Source organism: Bicyclus anynana, chromosome 25, assembly GCF_947172395.1.
Source record: "Bicyclus anynana chromosome 25, ilBicAnyn1.1, whole genome shotgun sequence".
In the NCBI taxonomy this organism is placed as follows: domain Eukaryota; kingdom Metazoa; phylum Arthropoda; class Insecta; order Lepidoptera; family Nymphalidae; genus Bicyclus; species Bicyclus anynana.
This window is the reverse complement of record NC_069107.1, coordinates 1,242,444-1,257,891: the sequence shown is the minus strand read 5'-3', so window position 1 is coordinate 1,257,891 and position 15,448 is coordinate 1,242,444. Positions and strand designations below refer to the sequence as shown.

The 15,448-nt window shown below is 36.3% G+C and overlaps 1 protein-coding gene across 1 annotated transcript; it reads right to left on the bottom strand.

The window, feature by feature from the left end:
• Positions 1-204: 204 nt before the first annotated feature.
• On the bottom strand, positions 205-15,360 carry LOC112055301 (hepatocyte nuclear factor 6). Its single transcript, XM_024095346.2, has 4 exons — positions 14,594-15,360; positions 2,835-2,858; positions 1,554-1,660; positions 205-554 (listed from the first exon to the last, which is right to left on the bottom strand). The coding sequence occupies exons 1-4, from the start codon at positions 15,312-15,314 to the stop codon at positions 309-311; spliced, it is 1,098 nt and encodes a 365-aa protein (XP_023951114.1). The 5' UTR covers positions 15,315-15,360; the 3' UTR covers positions 205-308.
• Between the last annotated feature and the right edge of the window lie 88 nt (positions 15,361-15,448).

Sequence of the window (15,448 nt, the reverse complement as noted above, 5' to 3'; positions counted from 1 at the left end):
TGTATCTAATATTTGATTTTTCACAAGATTCAACTGAATAATGTCATTACAGCATAGATTAACACAAACTAACTGAGGCATTGATCAGATTCTGAATACCATTGATAAAATGCGAATAAATGCCGACAAATGTGCTTTAGAATTTAAATATTTAGATATAAAACTGAATAATCAAAATCAATAAGATCATAATTAAAAAAAAAACAAATCACAAACCAATTTCATCGCAATCATTCAAACAATCCGTATCCCGATGGGACTTCGTTCGCTTTTCAAAGCACTAACAAATGCTGCTGGGGTATGGGGCGTCACAACAGGTGATCATCAGTGTCATCATGATCCTCCTCAGACTCCGCCGAGTCCAGGCTCGGTACGTGGTCGAGGTCCTGCAGGTCGCACTGCTGGTCCAGCTCCGTGGACGGTGCATCATCGTCCTTCCACTTGTCCATGGATCTTCTTCGTGCATTCATAAAGAAGTTGCCTACTGTCGTCGGCTCTAGCCCTAGTTGCCTCGCTATCGTCACTTGCATCTCTTTTGACGGTCGTTTCGTTTCCTGTAACGCAATTATGTAGGTTATCAGACAAATTTCAATTCAAATTGAGATATTTCAAATAGTCTTTGAAAATAGTATTCATCATCAATTATTGCTTATAACACAGATCAATCGTCTAGCGATAGACTTGATATAGTATCAAGTCTATCGGTATCAATATAACTGTCAGTGATAATTGATCGATCCTGGAGGAGCAATGCACTGCTATTTTCAAGACCTGACGCTGAGTTGTACTTATAGGTAAGTAAGTAAAGTACCTCAACATTAGAAAGGTCAAATTGAAATGCACGCACTTGATGATGATTGACTACTTGATTATATTGCATGAGCAAGTATTTGACGTTGGATGATGAAAACATCTGAACATTATAAATATTTTTAAGGGATTCCCTAAAGTAGGACATAGCGTCTAGCTATGGTGCCATTTTACACGACTTACATAGGTACTTGCCTTACTTACTCAATTTTCAATCTATACTTATATTATAAAGCTGAAGAGTTTGTATTTTTGTTTGAAAGCGCTTGTTTGAATCTCAGGAACTACTGCTCCAATTTCAAAAATTCTTTCATTGTTAGATAGCCCATTTATCGAGAAACGTTATAGGCTAATATTATCCCCGTATTTCTACAGGGACGCGAACCACGTGGGTGAAACCGCGTGTCATCAGCTAGCCATTCATAATTGCAAAGATGTCATAGAATTTGCTACTAGATGCAGATGTATTACGATCGTTACCCAACAAATTCTACAAGGCCCTCTTTTACTGTACTATTTGTTAACATCCATTTTGTGATAAACAAACAAATGACTCACCCGATGGGGAAAACAATCCCTAATAATTAGAGTAATTTTCTGGACATGCCAGGTGTGGTAACTTGAGGTAAAAGTGCTTAGCCTCATCAGCCTATTAGTACTGGCAACCAAGCCCTTCAGACTGATGCAATGGCAACGCAACAGAAACCTCTGAATGGTCTATTATTAAAAGCAAAAGAAATCACCTTAAAAATAGCTTGCAGAGTACGCCGCTGCAGATCTGTGAAAACCAAACGTGGCTTCTTCTGAGAAGGTAGGGTATCCGAAGCCATATCCTCCTTGCGCTTGCAACCTGAAAATATAAAAATACACTATGTAACTCATGTCTCATAAAACAACATATTAAATGAAAAACATGAACATAGTCGTGAAAATGACAAATAAATATGTCAACATTTAAAAAAAGAAAGTAATATTAAAGAAACGAACAAGGTCAAAGATTAGTAGAACGCAAGTAAACTTTTAATATTGAATACATAAATAAAACAGATAGAAAAATGCTCTACTAGGTTTCAATTAAAGGAAAATTAAAATTAGTTGGTATGTAGAACATAAAAATTAAATAAAAACCACGTCAATTCGATTTCTATTGTACATTAATTGCTATATTTTGTCTTAAGTTAATGTTATAAAGTGGTAAAGTTTGTGAAGTTGTAGGGCATACTACTGAACCGATTTTAAAAACTCTTTTACCAATAGAAAGCCACGTTATTTTTGAGTGTCATGGGTTATTTTATCCTACGGGAACGGAAACTATGTGGGTGAAACCGCAAGCGTTTGCTAGTAAATCATATAAATATAGAATGACATACAGAACAGAACTAAACTAGTTGATGTGTTTCATCATTATAACAACCCATATTCGGCTCACTATTGAGCACGAGTCTTAGAAAGAAAGAAGTTATAATAGTCAACCACGCTGGCCCAATGCATCGGCAGACTTCACATAAGTAGAGAATTGAGAAAATTGTCAGGTATGCAGTTTTCCTCACAATGTTTTTCTTCACATTGAGACACGTGAAATTTTTTTTTTCTTAAAACGCACATATCTAAAATGTTGGAGGTGCATGCCCCAGATCTGATTCGAGATTACGCCCTCAGCATCGAAAGCAGAGGTAAGATCCACTAAGCTATCACGGCTCTCAAGTAAATGCATTTACAAAGACAAATATAAGACGATCGATTACTAAGAAAACAAACAAGATGGTCAATGTTAATTTAAACAAGCAATTATAGAAAAAAAATGCTCCATAATAGTTACGATGACATTTTAATAGAGCGGTAATATCTAGATTGTGATAGCCAATTTAATGATATAGTCTCACTTGACTGAGAAAGAAGATATCGTTTTACATGCTTGGCGGAAAGGCGAAATTTAGCTGTGATTGTGATAATGTTACCACATCCGAAAACTTATAGCTATATACATATGAACTATTCAAATTTACCCATATGCCGATACTCACTGCCTCTCTGTGGAATCTGGGCCGCTGCAACAAAGAAAAATATTACTTTACCAAAAATAATATGGATATTCTTGTACATCACTAGACCATTCGAAGCCCCATCTATGGACAACAACCATGCCTCTAAACACAGACTACCAAAAAGCCTTCTTTCGCACATTTTAAAAATCATATTAAAACTCTGAAATAATTCTGTCAATCAGAAAGTATTTAATATAAAAAGCTTCTAAAGTGCGAAAGAAAACTTTTTTGAGATAGAAATCTAAAAACGCTATTCACAAGAACTTTCTATTTCATCTATTTTTTTAATACAAACATAAAATCCTGCAGTTGTGGATAATATTTTAATTAAAGAAACACTTCATAATCTATTACTTGAAGATAAATGACTTATTTCAATTAACAATTTGTATATAATGAGACATTAAGAACAGTTTTTGATGTCCATAAGATATAGTCCCATAATAGTGAATAAACACTCAAATGACATAGAATCGATTTTGATAATCCTTTTACAATTAACGACCTACCTGACTTACTTAACAATATTGATTCAATCAAAATCAGTTGGGGAAAAGCTGAATATCAAAGCTTTAACCCAGCGACGAATATATAGAGCAAGAATATTTAAAGATTTTAACCTGATGTTGATAGCTAGTATGAAATTTAAATGCATACCTGGCGACAATGTAAACAACATTAACAAAGGATCTGTAAATCTCGCAGGCACCTATAAAATCATATTTTAAATCTATGGCAGCCCGGGCGCGGGGAAAACAAAAAGGGAGGAAGGAGGGGCAGCGTTAGCAGTCTAACATACATCTTGGCTTCTTGAAGCTAACAAAATACACTTACCTAATGCTAAAGAAATATTTATAAAAACTAAAACAATAACAATAATTGGTATGGTGTAGGCAGTATCCTTGCCTCAAATGATAAATTTTTAATTAACAACTTCAGTAACACCCGACGCGTGGCAACAAATTCCCTATGCGGATTATCTAATTTCAATATTTTCACCTAATTCGTTCTTGGGATTGATATATAAGCTAAAATTACAAAATATAAAGTAGGTTCATCGTAAATCAATAAATTTTTTATTTTATGAAAATTTTTACTGTGAGAAATCATTTAATCTTTTTTCTTCTACTTTTAAGTCTATCTGCTTTAACCAGCATCTGATCAAGGCAAAATATATCAGCTCTGAACCCATAAATGACCGTTAAACAAAAAAAAGCCACATTAAAATCCGTCCTTTCATTTAAGAACTACAAAGCCACAACAAAATAATCGCGATAAAAGAAAGAATAACTTAATATTTTTAATCTAAGGTTAAAAAATTAACAAATCAAGGAAATGATACTGCCTATCCAAACTATGGAGAACAAATCTCTATAATCATTTACACATAATAATTATATTAACAAATAAAAAGAATCATCCATTGATATATTAACGTCTCTAATATTAATAAATGCTTGTCACAAAGCAAGTGTCAAATTACATATAATATTTATTGATACTAATATAACAATTGATAAATACATACGTATATAAGTTACCTTTGCGACAAGCTACTCGGATTTTATTACACCTATTTAGAAACCAAGCCCACTGCTACGCAGCCAAGGATCGGGATTCGGGAAAGGAATGATCAAAGTAAAACAATGAATGGAAATGATAAAATTGAGTTAAAAAGTGACCATAAAAAATCGAAATCGAAAACAACAAAACGAGAGCGATTATAGAATTTTTTTAAATATGTTTTAGATATGGTTAAGAAAGTCGATATAATAAAAGTAAAAAAAAAAGACTTGAAAGAAACTCTAAATATATCAATTTTAATTCAGATGTTTTCAGATTGAAGTGAAGAAATTAGTTTCAATTGAAGATTCCAATATTTAGTAAAATTTAAAAAAAATTTTTTCTTCTTAAAAATACAGAAACTGGAATCATCGCTAACTTTAACTTTTGCACAGGGATCAATTTTGGGCCCCTTTTTGTTCTTCATAGATACGAATGGTCATTATTTATTATCGCTAATTATATATATTTTTTACGTTACCAGCAATTAATAAAAAAAAACTTTAAGTTACAAATAATATTTAAAAGGTTCACAAAGAAAAACTGCAAATGTCAAGGATCAGAAAGGAAAGGATCTAAGGAAGTTTCATGGGATATAATCACATGGGAAGGACTCACAAGCACGAAACGTCCCCTGCAGGTTCGTAACCCGGTGTTTCCCATGGGGGCTGGGGCCCGGGGTACATGGGACCCGTGGGCACGGCAGGGGTCTGATAGTCCCGGGGGTACGCGCGCTGCTGCATGTTGTTTACATTGTCGCCTTTTACCGTTTGCTGGTTTGGTGTATCTGGAATGTTAGGGGCTTCAATCAATTGATTCAGCGATTATTAATATTTAACAAAACTCAACCTTATAGAAATACTGATGCATTTATAAGTTGAATAATTACTTCATAAGTATTTACAATAAATTAAAATTATATTTAAAAGATAATATTTGCAATATATGAAGTCGCGAAGCTGAAGTGGCAATGGGCGGGGCACCTAGTTCGAAGAGCCGATGGACGTTGGGGTCCCAAGGTTCTGGAATGGCGACCCTGCACTAGAAAGCGCAATGTTGGTCGACCTCCCACCAGGGAGACTGACGACATCAAGCAAGTCGCAGGGATTCGCTGGATGCAGGTGGCTCAGTATGGTGATGTTTGGAAATCACTACAAAAGGCCTATGTCCTGCAGTAGACGTCCATTAGTTGATATGATGATGATGTCATTAAGAAGTAATCTCTGGATCTACTGAACCGATTCTGACAATTCTTTTACCGATAGAAAGTTATGTTATTCGTGAATGGCATAGGTAATATTTTAGTAGGTACCTACGTGGGTGAAATAGCGGGGTGTCTGGTAGTATTTTTTATTTTATTAAAAAATTGTATTGAACTATATTACGTGTGTCGGATAAATTAAGGATTACGACTAATACGACCTGCCTTCTGCAATACAAAGCCGTGGGATGGATTCCCACAACTTGAAATCTCATCGAATAGCAAAAAAAATGTAAATATACGAGGAAGAAGTCGCGGATATCAACTAGTTAGTTTGGCTATTTTCTGATTGAAGTGACCCAGTATTCTATGAGTCTTCTATCTTTAGAAGCAGTTGGAGCTTAGACCCACCACACTGATCCATTGCTGGCCAAGCTTGGTAAAGAATTAATTTACTATCACCCTCACCACTTTTTGACGGCCTCCGTGGCGCAGTGGTATGAGCGATGGATTTACAAATCGGAGGTTCTGGGTGCAATCCCCGGCTGGTTTGAGGTTTTCTTAATTAGTCCAGGCCTGGCTGGTGAGAGGCTTCAGCCGTGGCTACCCTACCGGCAAAGACATACATAGCGTTCCGGTACGATGTCGTGTAGAAACCGAAAGTGGTGTGGATTTTCATTCTCCTCTTAACAAGTTAGTTCGCTTCCATCTTAGACTGCATCATCGCTTACCATCATGTGAGATTGTAGTCTGGTAACTAGCCCACAAACCAAATAATATATTTAGATTAATTTTAAAATAAATGGTTTTAGTAATTTTCGAAGGCTAATTAACACCAAAATGTAACACAGTAGTTACTTTTAGAAACTATATTTGGTGGTATAAGATAATTATTTTCCAAACTATACACTAGTTTGGAAAATAATTACTTTTTTTTTCTAATTCCTGGACATTTTAAATTTTCAGACATGTGTTATAAAAATTTAATACGTAGGTACATCTCACAAATAAAAAAATATCTAATAACATAATTGGATTAATTTAAAAATAAATAATTTTCGTATTTTGTTCAATTTTAAATTTTCAGACATGTTCCATTTCCGAAATTGCATATTCAATTAATAATAACAACAAAAAACAGTTAAGATCGCAGCCACCTAAATATCAGTAGAGCGAGCAGTCTGCGAGGGGTCGCCCGATCGATACAGCGGGCGCGCGGGGTCGGCTGTGACGTCACAGGGGGTCGGGGGAACGTGTGCCACTGTTGCCTCCTCCGTTGGTAATGTTGTTTTAATCCGAATGTTACGTGTATGCAAGGAAAGGTGTTCGAGGTAATTATTGAAACTATAGTCTTTAAATGTGTTGAAAATGAAATTTCAGTTATTTCAGGCGTATAAAGATAAATATACTTTGCACACCTTTTATATATTTGCACACCACAAAGACAAAAACAAGTGAAATAAAAACAAATTAGGAAGAGATCAGCATACAAAAGGCGGCTTTATCGCTAAGTAGCGTATGATACATGATAGGTTGGTGATTTAAAGAAAAATCACCAAAATATGTATAAAAGTAACATATATGTATGCTGTAAGCTGTATAAAGTAACATATATAAGTATGCTGGCCTATTTCTTATTTTGGTTTTTATTATCAACCCATCAAAATAAAAAACTAATCAATGACAAAATGTCATCCACATACTATGATACAAATTACAAATGTCATCCGGTACTTACGGTGTATAACATAGTATGTAGATGACACTTTTGTTGTCCACTTCAATCAGTTGATAATAAAGACCAAAATAGTGAATTAGGCCACAGGTATAGTTAATTTATTCTTTGACGTTTGTTAGTTGACATACGAAATTGCGATTCTACGTAACAAATGTCATCTGGTGCCTATTGACAACCCTTCGTGGATATCATACAGTAAATAAACTGCACATGACATATAGGTAGATGAAATTTCTTATGTCATCTATCTATATGTCATGTGCAGTTTATTTTAATAGTTTATAAAAGACCAAATCACTGAATAGTGAATAGTGAAAAGGTGAGTCCATTTGGTGGATGTACCTGATCGTAAGCCACTGATTTTTTTTAAGGAGCGGTGTTATCATTCAATTTTCAGTGCAACTTAATGTTAGTGTCATTTCATATCCTACGAGTATAAACAAAAAGTTCAAATTCGAGTAAAACGTTTGCCACTTCAGCTGATCTATGTCAGTGACCGGTTCTTCTGTGAATCACCTCATTTGTGATTCGATCACGCAGAGATAACTCCATCACCTGCTTTTGCTGCTCCTTTGTTAGTGCAATCAAAGCTTTAATTTTGTTTCTAATTGATAATAGTTTACATTTTTAAAAGGTCGTTGGTTTACATAAAATGTTGAACTGTGTACGTGGCGGCACCTGAACTGGGTCCTAACTGAAAATCAGTTTTTTTTTTATTCTGTACAAGGTAGCCCTTGACTACAATCTCACCTGATGGTAAGTGATGATGCAGTCTAAGATGGAAGCGGACTAACTTACTTGTTAGGAGGAGGATGAAAATCCACACCCCTTTCGGTTTCTACACGACATCGTTCCGGAACGCTAAATCGCTTGGCGGTACGTCTTTGCCGGTAGGGTGGTAACTAGCCACGGTCGAAGCCTCCCACCAGCCAGACCTGAACAAATTAAGAAAATCTCAATCTGCCCAGCCGGGGATCGAACCCAGGACCTCCGTTTTGTAAATCTACCGCGCTTACCACTGCGCCACGGAGGCCGTTTCTTTCTTTTCTTTCCTTCAATCTGCTGCTGCTTAACAGTGACTTATATTTTGAACCGCACACAAAGGTAAGTAAATAAGTACTTTTACCTACATATTTAGCCTGAGCCATAAGTTAATTTTCCAACCATACCCTTTAAAGTACTCTTGCTTAACAAAAGACAGCATGACGACAGTAAAGGGCGACTTATTGTAAACTTTCCCTGGGTAAAGTTTACAAAAAGCTTTATTAGAGCTAATTATAGAAATCTTTGTCTGATGGAAAATTTCCTTTCGGGGCAGAAAATTCGACCCACGTGCGTCCTTAACTGACGTCAGGTAACTGTGTTCCCGGGGAAAATTCTAATTATACTTTTTTTGTATTGATTTTTCAAATCAAATATAGTTAGTTTATTTCAAGTAAGAAATAATGTTGAGCTGAGAGATACGTTGAGGTTCTTCTTAGCAGTATATGCCTTCCGAACTGGTGGTATAACAGGGTGTATCTACCGCCGTATAAGCTTTATTAATGAATAGCTGACGCCGCGCGGTTTCATCCGCGTGGTTTCCGTTCCCGTAGGAATACAGGGATAATATATAGCCTATAGCCTTCCTCGATAAATGGGCTATCTGACAACGAAATAATTTTTCAAATTGGACTAGTAGTTCCTGAGATTAACGCGTTCAATCAAACAAACAAACTCTTCAGCTTTATAATATTAGTATAGATAGCCCCCGGACTAAAGGGGACCATATGTCTGAGAGCAAAAATTAGTAAAATGTAGATAATCCACAATATCTTTGGTCCCCAAAAGTTGTTTGTTTGTATCGACTCTTCTGCCGGTTCGTACCGGAACGCTAAACCGCTTGGCGGTACATTTTTGCCGGTAGGATGATAACTAGCCCTCCAGACCTATACATATTAAGAAAACGTCATATTCACTATTTCTAAAGGCATATCAATTTCTAAAACCAAACGTGTAGCCCAAAACTAACTCAAATCATGAAAAAATTAAAAGTTTAATTCGTTCAACATCCGCAACTAGGCCCCATGACCCTCCAAGCATTGCGTATTTCCCCATAAAAGTAACCCTAACACAACGCGTACCTCCCCGTACTAAATCACTTATAAAATACCCCGTCGACACACCCCTGGCTAAAGTATGCCACGCTTCACACCGGCTCCCTGCTACGGCGATAATCGTTAGGGTTGTCACTAGGGTCGTGCTTTTCATAGATGCATAAAAGCAATGCATACTCTGAGGATGTGACTCTGACTTTTCAGTTGTGCATTTTAAGAAATTAAATATCACGTGTCTCAATCGGTGAAGGAAAACATCGTGAGGAAACCTGCATACCAGAGAATTATCTTAATTCTCTGCGTGTGTGAAGTCTGCCAATCCGCATTGGGCCAGGGTGGTGGACTATTGGCCTTACCCCTCTCATTCTGAGAGGAGACTCAAGCTCAGCAGTGAGCCGAATATGGGTTGATGACTACTCTGAGGATTCATTACGAACCTATATTGAAGGAGGAATTTTCCCTTTAGTACAATTTAGTGCCTACCCTAGACAAGAACCTAGTGCACGGCACTGACTAGTCGCACCCACAATATGAAACATTTATTGTTTTCGCCAAACATCATTGCTGTTCCAGTCTAAATAGTATAGTTGCCGGTATAATTACCCAATCCCTTCAATATGGGCACCTTTAAGTTCAGAGTGAACAGAAGGCCTAGTGGCAGTTTGATACTGTTACTATTGCGTTAACGTAAACGCGAATTTCTAAGGAATTGAAACAGCGCTATCTAGTGGCACCACTGCACAACTGTTTCAATTCCATATAAATTCGCGTTTACGTCAACGCGATAGTAACAGTATGAAAATGTTGAAAACTCCCACTAGGCACACTGGCAGGCGCAATCGACGTCTGCGTAGAATTTAGTTTTGCACAAATCCCGCGGGAATAATGGATTTTTCCGGGATGAAAGTAGTATGTGTTAATCCAGAGTAAAAGTTATATCCATTCAAAAAATCAGCCAAATCGCTTTAGTATCCGCAGCGTAAAGAAGGAACAAATTCACTACACACAAACTTTCGCTTTTATAATATTAGTGTGAAAAACAGGCTTTACAAAAAACTGGGGTTCATGGTATTTTTCTTGACATCAAATAGTAGCCATCGCTTTATGTCGCCATCTATTGCTATAAAAATTAAGAGGTGACAGCCCTGTTGAACCCCTATCAGCATTAGTGACGCACCATATCGATCGCCTCGCGTCGATAGTCGACAAATCGATGAAAGATACAGCTGTAGTGCGTAATGTTTGTACAGACTATCGATTATTTTATTCATGTACAGTTTTTGTATCATGTCGTTGATAAGAATGCATAACCAACTAGACATATTATCAGTAGATAAGTTTACTTTACAACGTTAGTAACTTTACTAATGTTATAAACACGATCTATGGCGATGAATGGATAACCAAATGAAACATTAACATTAACGAAATAATGAAGGATTTTTTTTTATTCTTTACAAGTTAGCCCTTGACTACAATCAAAAAATCACAAAGTGATGATGCAGTCTAAGATGGAAGCGGGTTAATTTTTTAGGAGGAAGATTGAAAAGCATGTAATATACGCCTACTTTGGATAAAACAAAATTGAAACAGGACGTCTTCAGAAGGGCAACAATTAAATATGAAAACCTGAAAATAGTACAAATAATTATTTTCGTATGACATTGTTTGTTTATTAATTAGTACGACGTTCACCGCATCAATTAGTAATTTTTAACAAGTAAAATTGTAAAAAATTTCAACAGTCATTTCAGTTTAGCTAGAACATTGATATAAGTTGACACAAACTTATCTAGGTACTTCATCAATGACATATCTACTTTTGTCAGAAAATATTTTCATAATAATAATAAAAAAAACGCCTTTTATTAATAATCTTAGACTTATAGGATTTAAATCATATTTATCATCACATCACTGACGTCTACTTTAAAAACCCTTCAAAATCGATCCATTGGTATACTAAATACTAAACATAGAGAAATATCAAACTTTAAAAACACCCCTTTTTTACGTTGCGGGTTAAAAAACATTCTAAGATCAGTGACCCAATAACGCACCCATTCTAAACTCGCCCCTGAATAAATGACAAGCAAGTTTGTTTCTATAAACTGCGGAGAAGCAGCCCTAAAGAGGCGAGCCCCAATGGTTGTAGTGACGTGGCTAACATCGACCCGGCGGTATCGATTATCCAATCAATATACACCTGACGTTTGTTTGATTAGCTAGTAACAGTTATTACATGAACATAAGAATAGTTAAGATGTTAAATTCGATTCTGGCATGTGTTTCCGTATATTTGGAACACCTTTAAAGCAAGAATGAAAAGGCAAGCGTCTTTCAACTCTTCTAAAGCGACTTCGTCATCGCTTTCCACTTGATAGAATACAAATTTATCACAATAAGCGAAAGCGTAATTTAATGTGAGAAAACATATACGTATTAAGAGTATTACATTTCTAAAGTTTATCAGGTTGTCTGCAAGAGTGCACTTCCATTAAAGACGGGACAAAAAAATTAGGACTCAAAACCATTAAGACGAAAATTTAACTAAAAGCTTTTTACTACGTTCTAGAAAATCTTGTAAACTGAATGAAATGAAAAATTGTAACCTTTGAATAGAGTTATTAATCTATAAGATTCGATGACTGACAGACAGAGAATTTTTTTAATTATTTGCTTGTGTGAAGTCTGCCAATCATTTGCCACCCAATTACGGATCTGATTTGCCTGTTAGCTCAGCAGGTGAACTACGAGTATAAAATGATATTCAGAAAACAAACAAACACAAATGGGAGATATACACTCATCAATTCATAAAATTATTGTAATTAGCGATATCTACATTATGTTTATATTGTAATGCCAGTATTTGCCAGCAACTTCACTTAGTGTTAATGCAGATTTTAATACCTAATTAAATGCCTCTACGAGTTATAGAATTTAATCCCTCGGGATTTGCCTTGTAAGACGTGAAAACATAACGAAGAAACACGATCGCTTGTACATTATTAAAAAAAAAAACAAAGTAGATTACGACGATTCAAAATGAACTAAATATCTTCTTAATGAAATAAAAAAAAATCATTTTCATTTATTCGCCGTGTTTTTTATTCTTAGTTGAATTATACAATTTAGTATTCGCATAATTATACAAGGGTGCCTGTTTTAACCCATATTTCCTGCAAAAAACAGCCATTATTATTAGTATGGTGAGATCATTGACCGTAAAAAATGGTTTAAACCCACCCTTATTTTAAAAAAGCAACCCTACTAAGCCGAGCCCCGGTCACTGGGAGTAGTGACGTGCATCGATCCGACGGCATCGATTGTCGACTAATCGATGCACAGCAGCTGACGTTAGAAGTGATGCAAGTAAACTGTATCGATTTTATTAAAAGATTTAAAAACAATAAAGTTGGTATACCACAAAAACCTTTTATAATTAAAGATGGCCAACTGTGTTTTTGTGTTACTTTATATAATAACTGTCATGCAGATAACAAAAAGAGATTGGTAGAATAATTACATAATTAAAAACGATTTTAATAATCAATAATATAAATAATACATAATATTTTACTATTACCTACACAATATGTAATTACACAGTGATAAGGGGATTTATATAGGAATCTATTCAAAAACAACACGCAAATAAATTATTCCTAATCGTGACATTGTCGAGATCATTGACCGAAAAGCACAGTTTTTGATTCCTACCCTGTTTAAAGAGGCAGCCCTATCCAATCGAGCCCCGGTCACCTGGTAGTAGTGACGTACGGCATCGACCCGTCAGCATCGATTGTCGACTTATCGATGTACAGCTGACGTTCCCGTTGTTTGTATACTGTATCGATTTTTTTTAGTTCTTAGTTAACTAAAAATAATGATAATCAAGCACAGTGTCAAAAATAATTAATCAATCAATAAAATGTCCTTTCTGTAGTGATGGCATTTAAGAAATTCTATTCTAATGTAAAACTGTCCCGCATTAATCCTGATTATTCACACGCAGACAACAAAAAGAAAATAGCAAAATTTCATTATTTTTTAAAGTAAATTCTAATAATTAATTACTTAATTAATACACAATGACTCAATAAATACTTGTGTATTAAAAAATTCTAAAATCTACTAGTACTAGTATCTACTAGTATAAGCATCTAATAAACAATATCGTTAACAAAAAGAAATTAAAAAAATTTCATTATTTTTTTTTATTGAATTCTTATAATTAATTAATTATTTAATGCACAATAATTTATTCAATACTTGAGTATTTACAAAATCCTAACCATATATCTACGATCGATAAAACAATTAAGAAAGATCATTGACATGACTAAATTTCTCCAGTTTAACAAAGTGGCAGCCCTATCGAGCCAAGCCCCGGTCACCGACAGTAGTGACGTGCGGCATCGACCCGCGGGCATCGATTGTCGACTAATCGATGCACAGCTGACGTTCGCGGTGTTTGTAAACTGTATCGATTTTATTCAAATTTTTATATTCGCACGGCATTCTGTTGAAGGCCCGACGTTAGAATGCGGGTTAAACTACTTTTGGTTACTTAATTATGATAAGAAGTAGAACGGATGTAGTATGATAAGGAATGTAAAGTAACGTAGGTCTACAAAGACTTGAAAGTTCAAAGTAGGTTTTGTCTAAGTATATAGAATAAGTGAGAAATAACACAAAAGTCCATAACTAATAAAATAAACATCCATAATATCGTACCTAATAAAATAAATAAAACAAAAATTAAATTTTTGGTGGCTGTTACATATTTTTTAAACTTTAAAAGGAACCTATCAGTTCTATTTAAAATTAAATTCAAATATCTTATTAGGATATTAAAATACCCCTTTTATTACGGAGCTTATTTGTTTTTCATTGTCTATTTACCGACCATAAGCTTATACAAAACCTAAAAAAAAATTATAAATACCGTACATAATTTGAAAAGATTAAGTCATTTACCAAACGTAAATTTTAACATTTTTGAACGAATTTACTTGAATAACAAAAAGCTTTGTGCTTATACAGATTTTATAAAAATTTCAAGATCACCTTACATTTAGTAAAAGACTTGGTCCAATAGAGCGTATTCTAAAACCTTTTAAGCAATCAGACGTACCTGCCAATCTCAACGCCGACATCCTTTGGAACTCTGGCTCCTGAAGCCATTTCCACATGCGTCGAAATGTCTCCCTTCCGGACTTGAGCTTTGACCACGGTTTGGGGTTCCTCAGCAGATCACTGAGAGTGCCTTGTGATCTGCATAACACCCTTTGAGCGAACACAGCCTGAGGAATCGAATATCTTTTGAGCTCCCCACTTATCCTTTGAGCCAATTCTTTGGTATTAATTTCCTCTGTATCCGCTTGGGCTTGCGCCTGTGCCTCTTCCTCTCTTGTTTCTCTCGCTAACAACGCAGCGTTTAAGTCTAACCCTGGGCTGGGTAAAGGAGGAGTGGGGGAACGCCTTTCGAAGGAGTTCGGTGAGACGCTTCGTCTGCTATACGCAGATTGTGGGGACAGGGGCTCATTGTACGGCGCTGGAGAAAGCGATGCGTAGGACTGTTGGTGTTGGATGACTGTGAAAGTGCCTCCCGCATGGTAGGCGAATTTGTCGGAGACTGTGCTTATAGGGGGTAGGGGTAGTAGAGGGGTCAGAGTCGCGTAGGAAGCCGGCTCGAGTCCCGGAGGGGTCAGACGGCCGTTGACGGCGGAGAGCGGGTGGAAGGCAGCGTCCCCGTCGGGCAGAAGGTCTGCTGGGGACAGCCTGGGGGGCGACACGTTGCTGGGGGCCACTATGACCGTGAGCGGCGCGCGGTCGCGGAGTCTGGCGTCGTCCATGGCGCGCGGCCGGCGGCAGCGGGGTCGCGCGGGCGACTGCAAGACGCGTGCGCGCCGCACCCTGCCTTCCCCACGTTCCTGCAAACACCCCTATTCCATTATCCGCGTTTGAGAACAGCTTATCTACTTATCAC

Excerpts from the sequence above, each read along its gene's own strand:
- LOC112055301 (XM_024095346.2), bottom strand. The coding sequence starts at position 15,314 with ATGGACGACGCCAGACTCCGCGACCGCGCGCCGCTCACGGTCATAGTG. Across the intron at positions 2,859-14,593 it reads GTCGGCGTTGAGATTGGCAG|CGGCCCAGATTCCACAGAGA; the intron begins GTACGTCTGATT and ends TCTTTGTTGCAG. Across the intron at positions 555-1,553 it reads CTCTGCAAGCTATTTTTAAG|GAAACGAAACGACCGTCAAA; the intron begins GTGATTTCTTTT and ends ATTGCGTTACAG.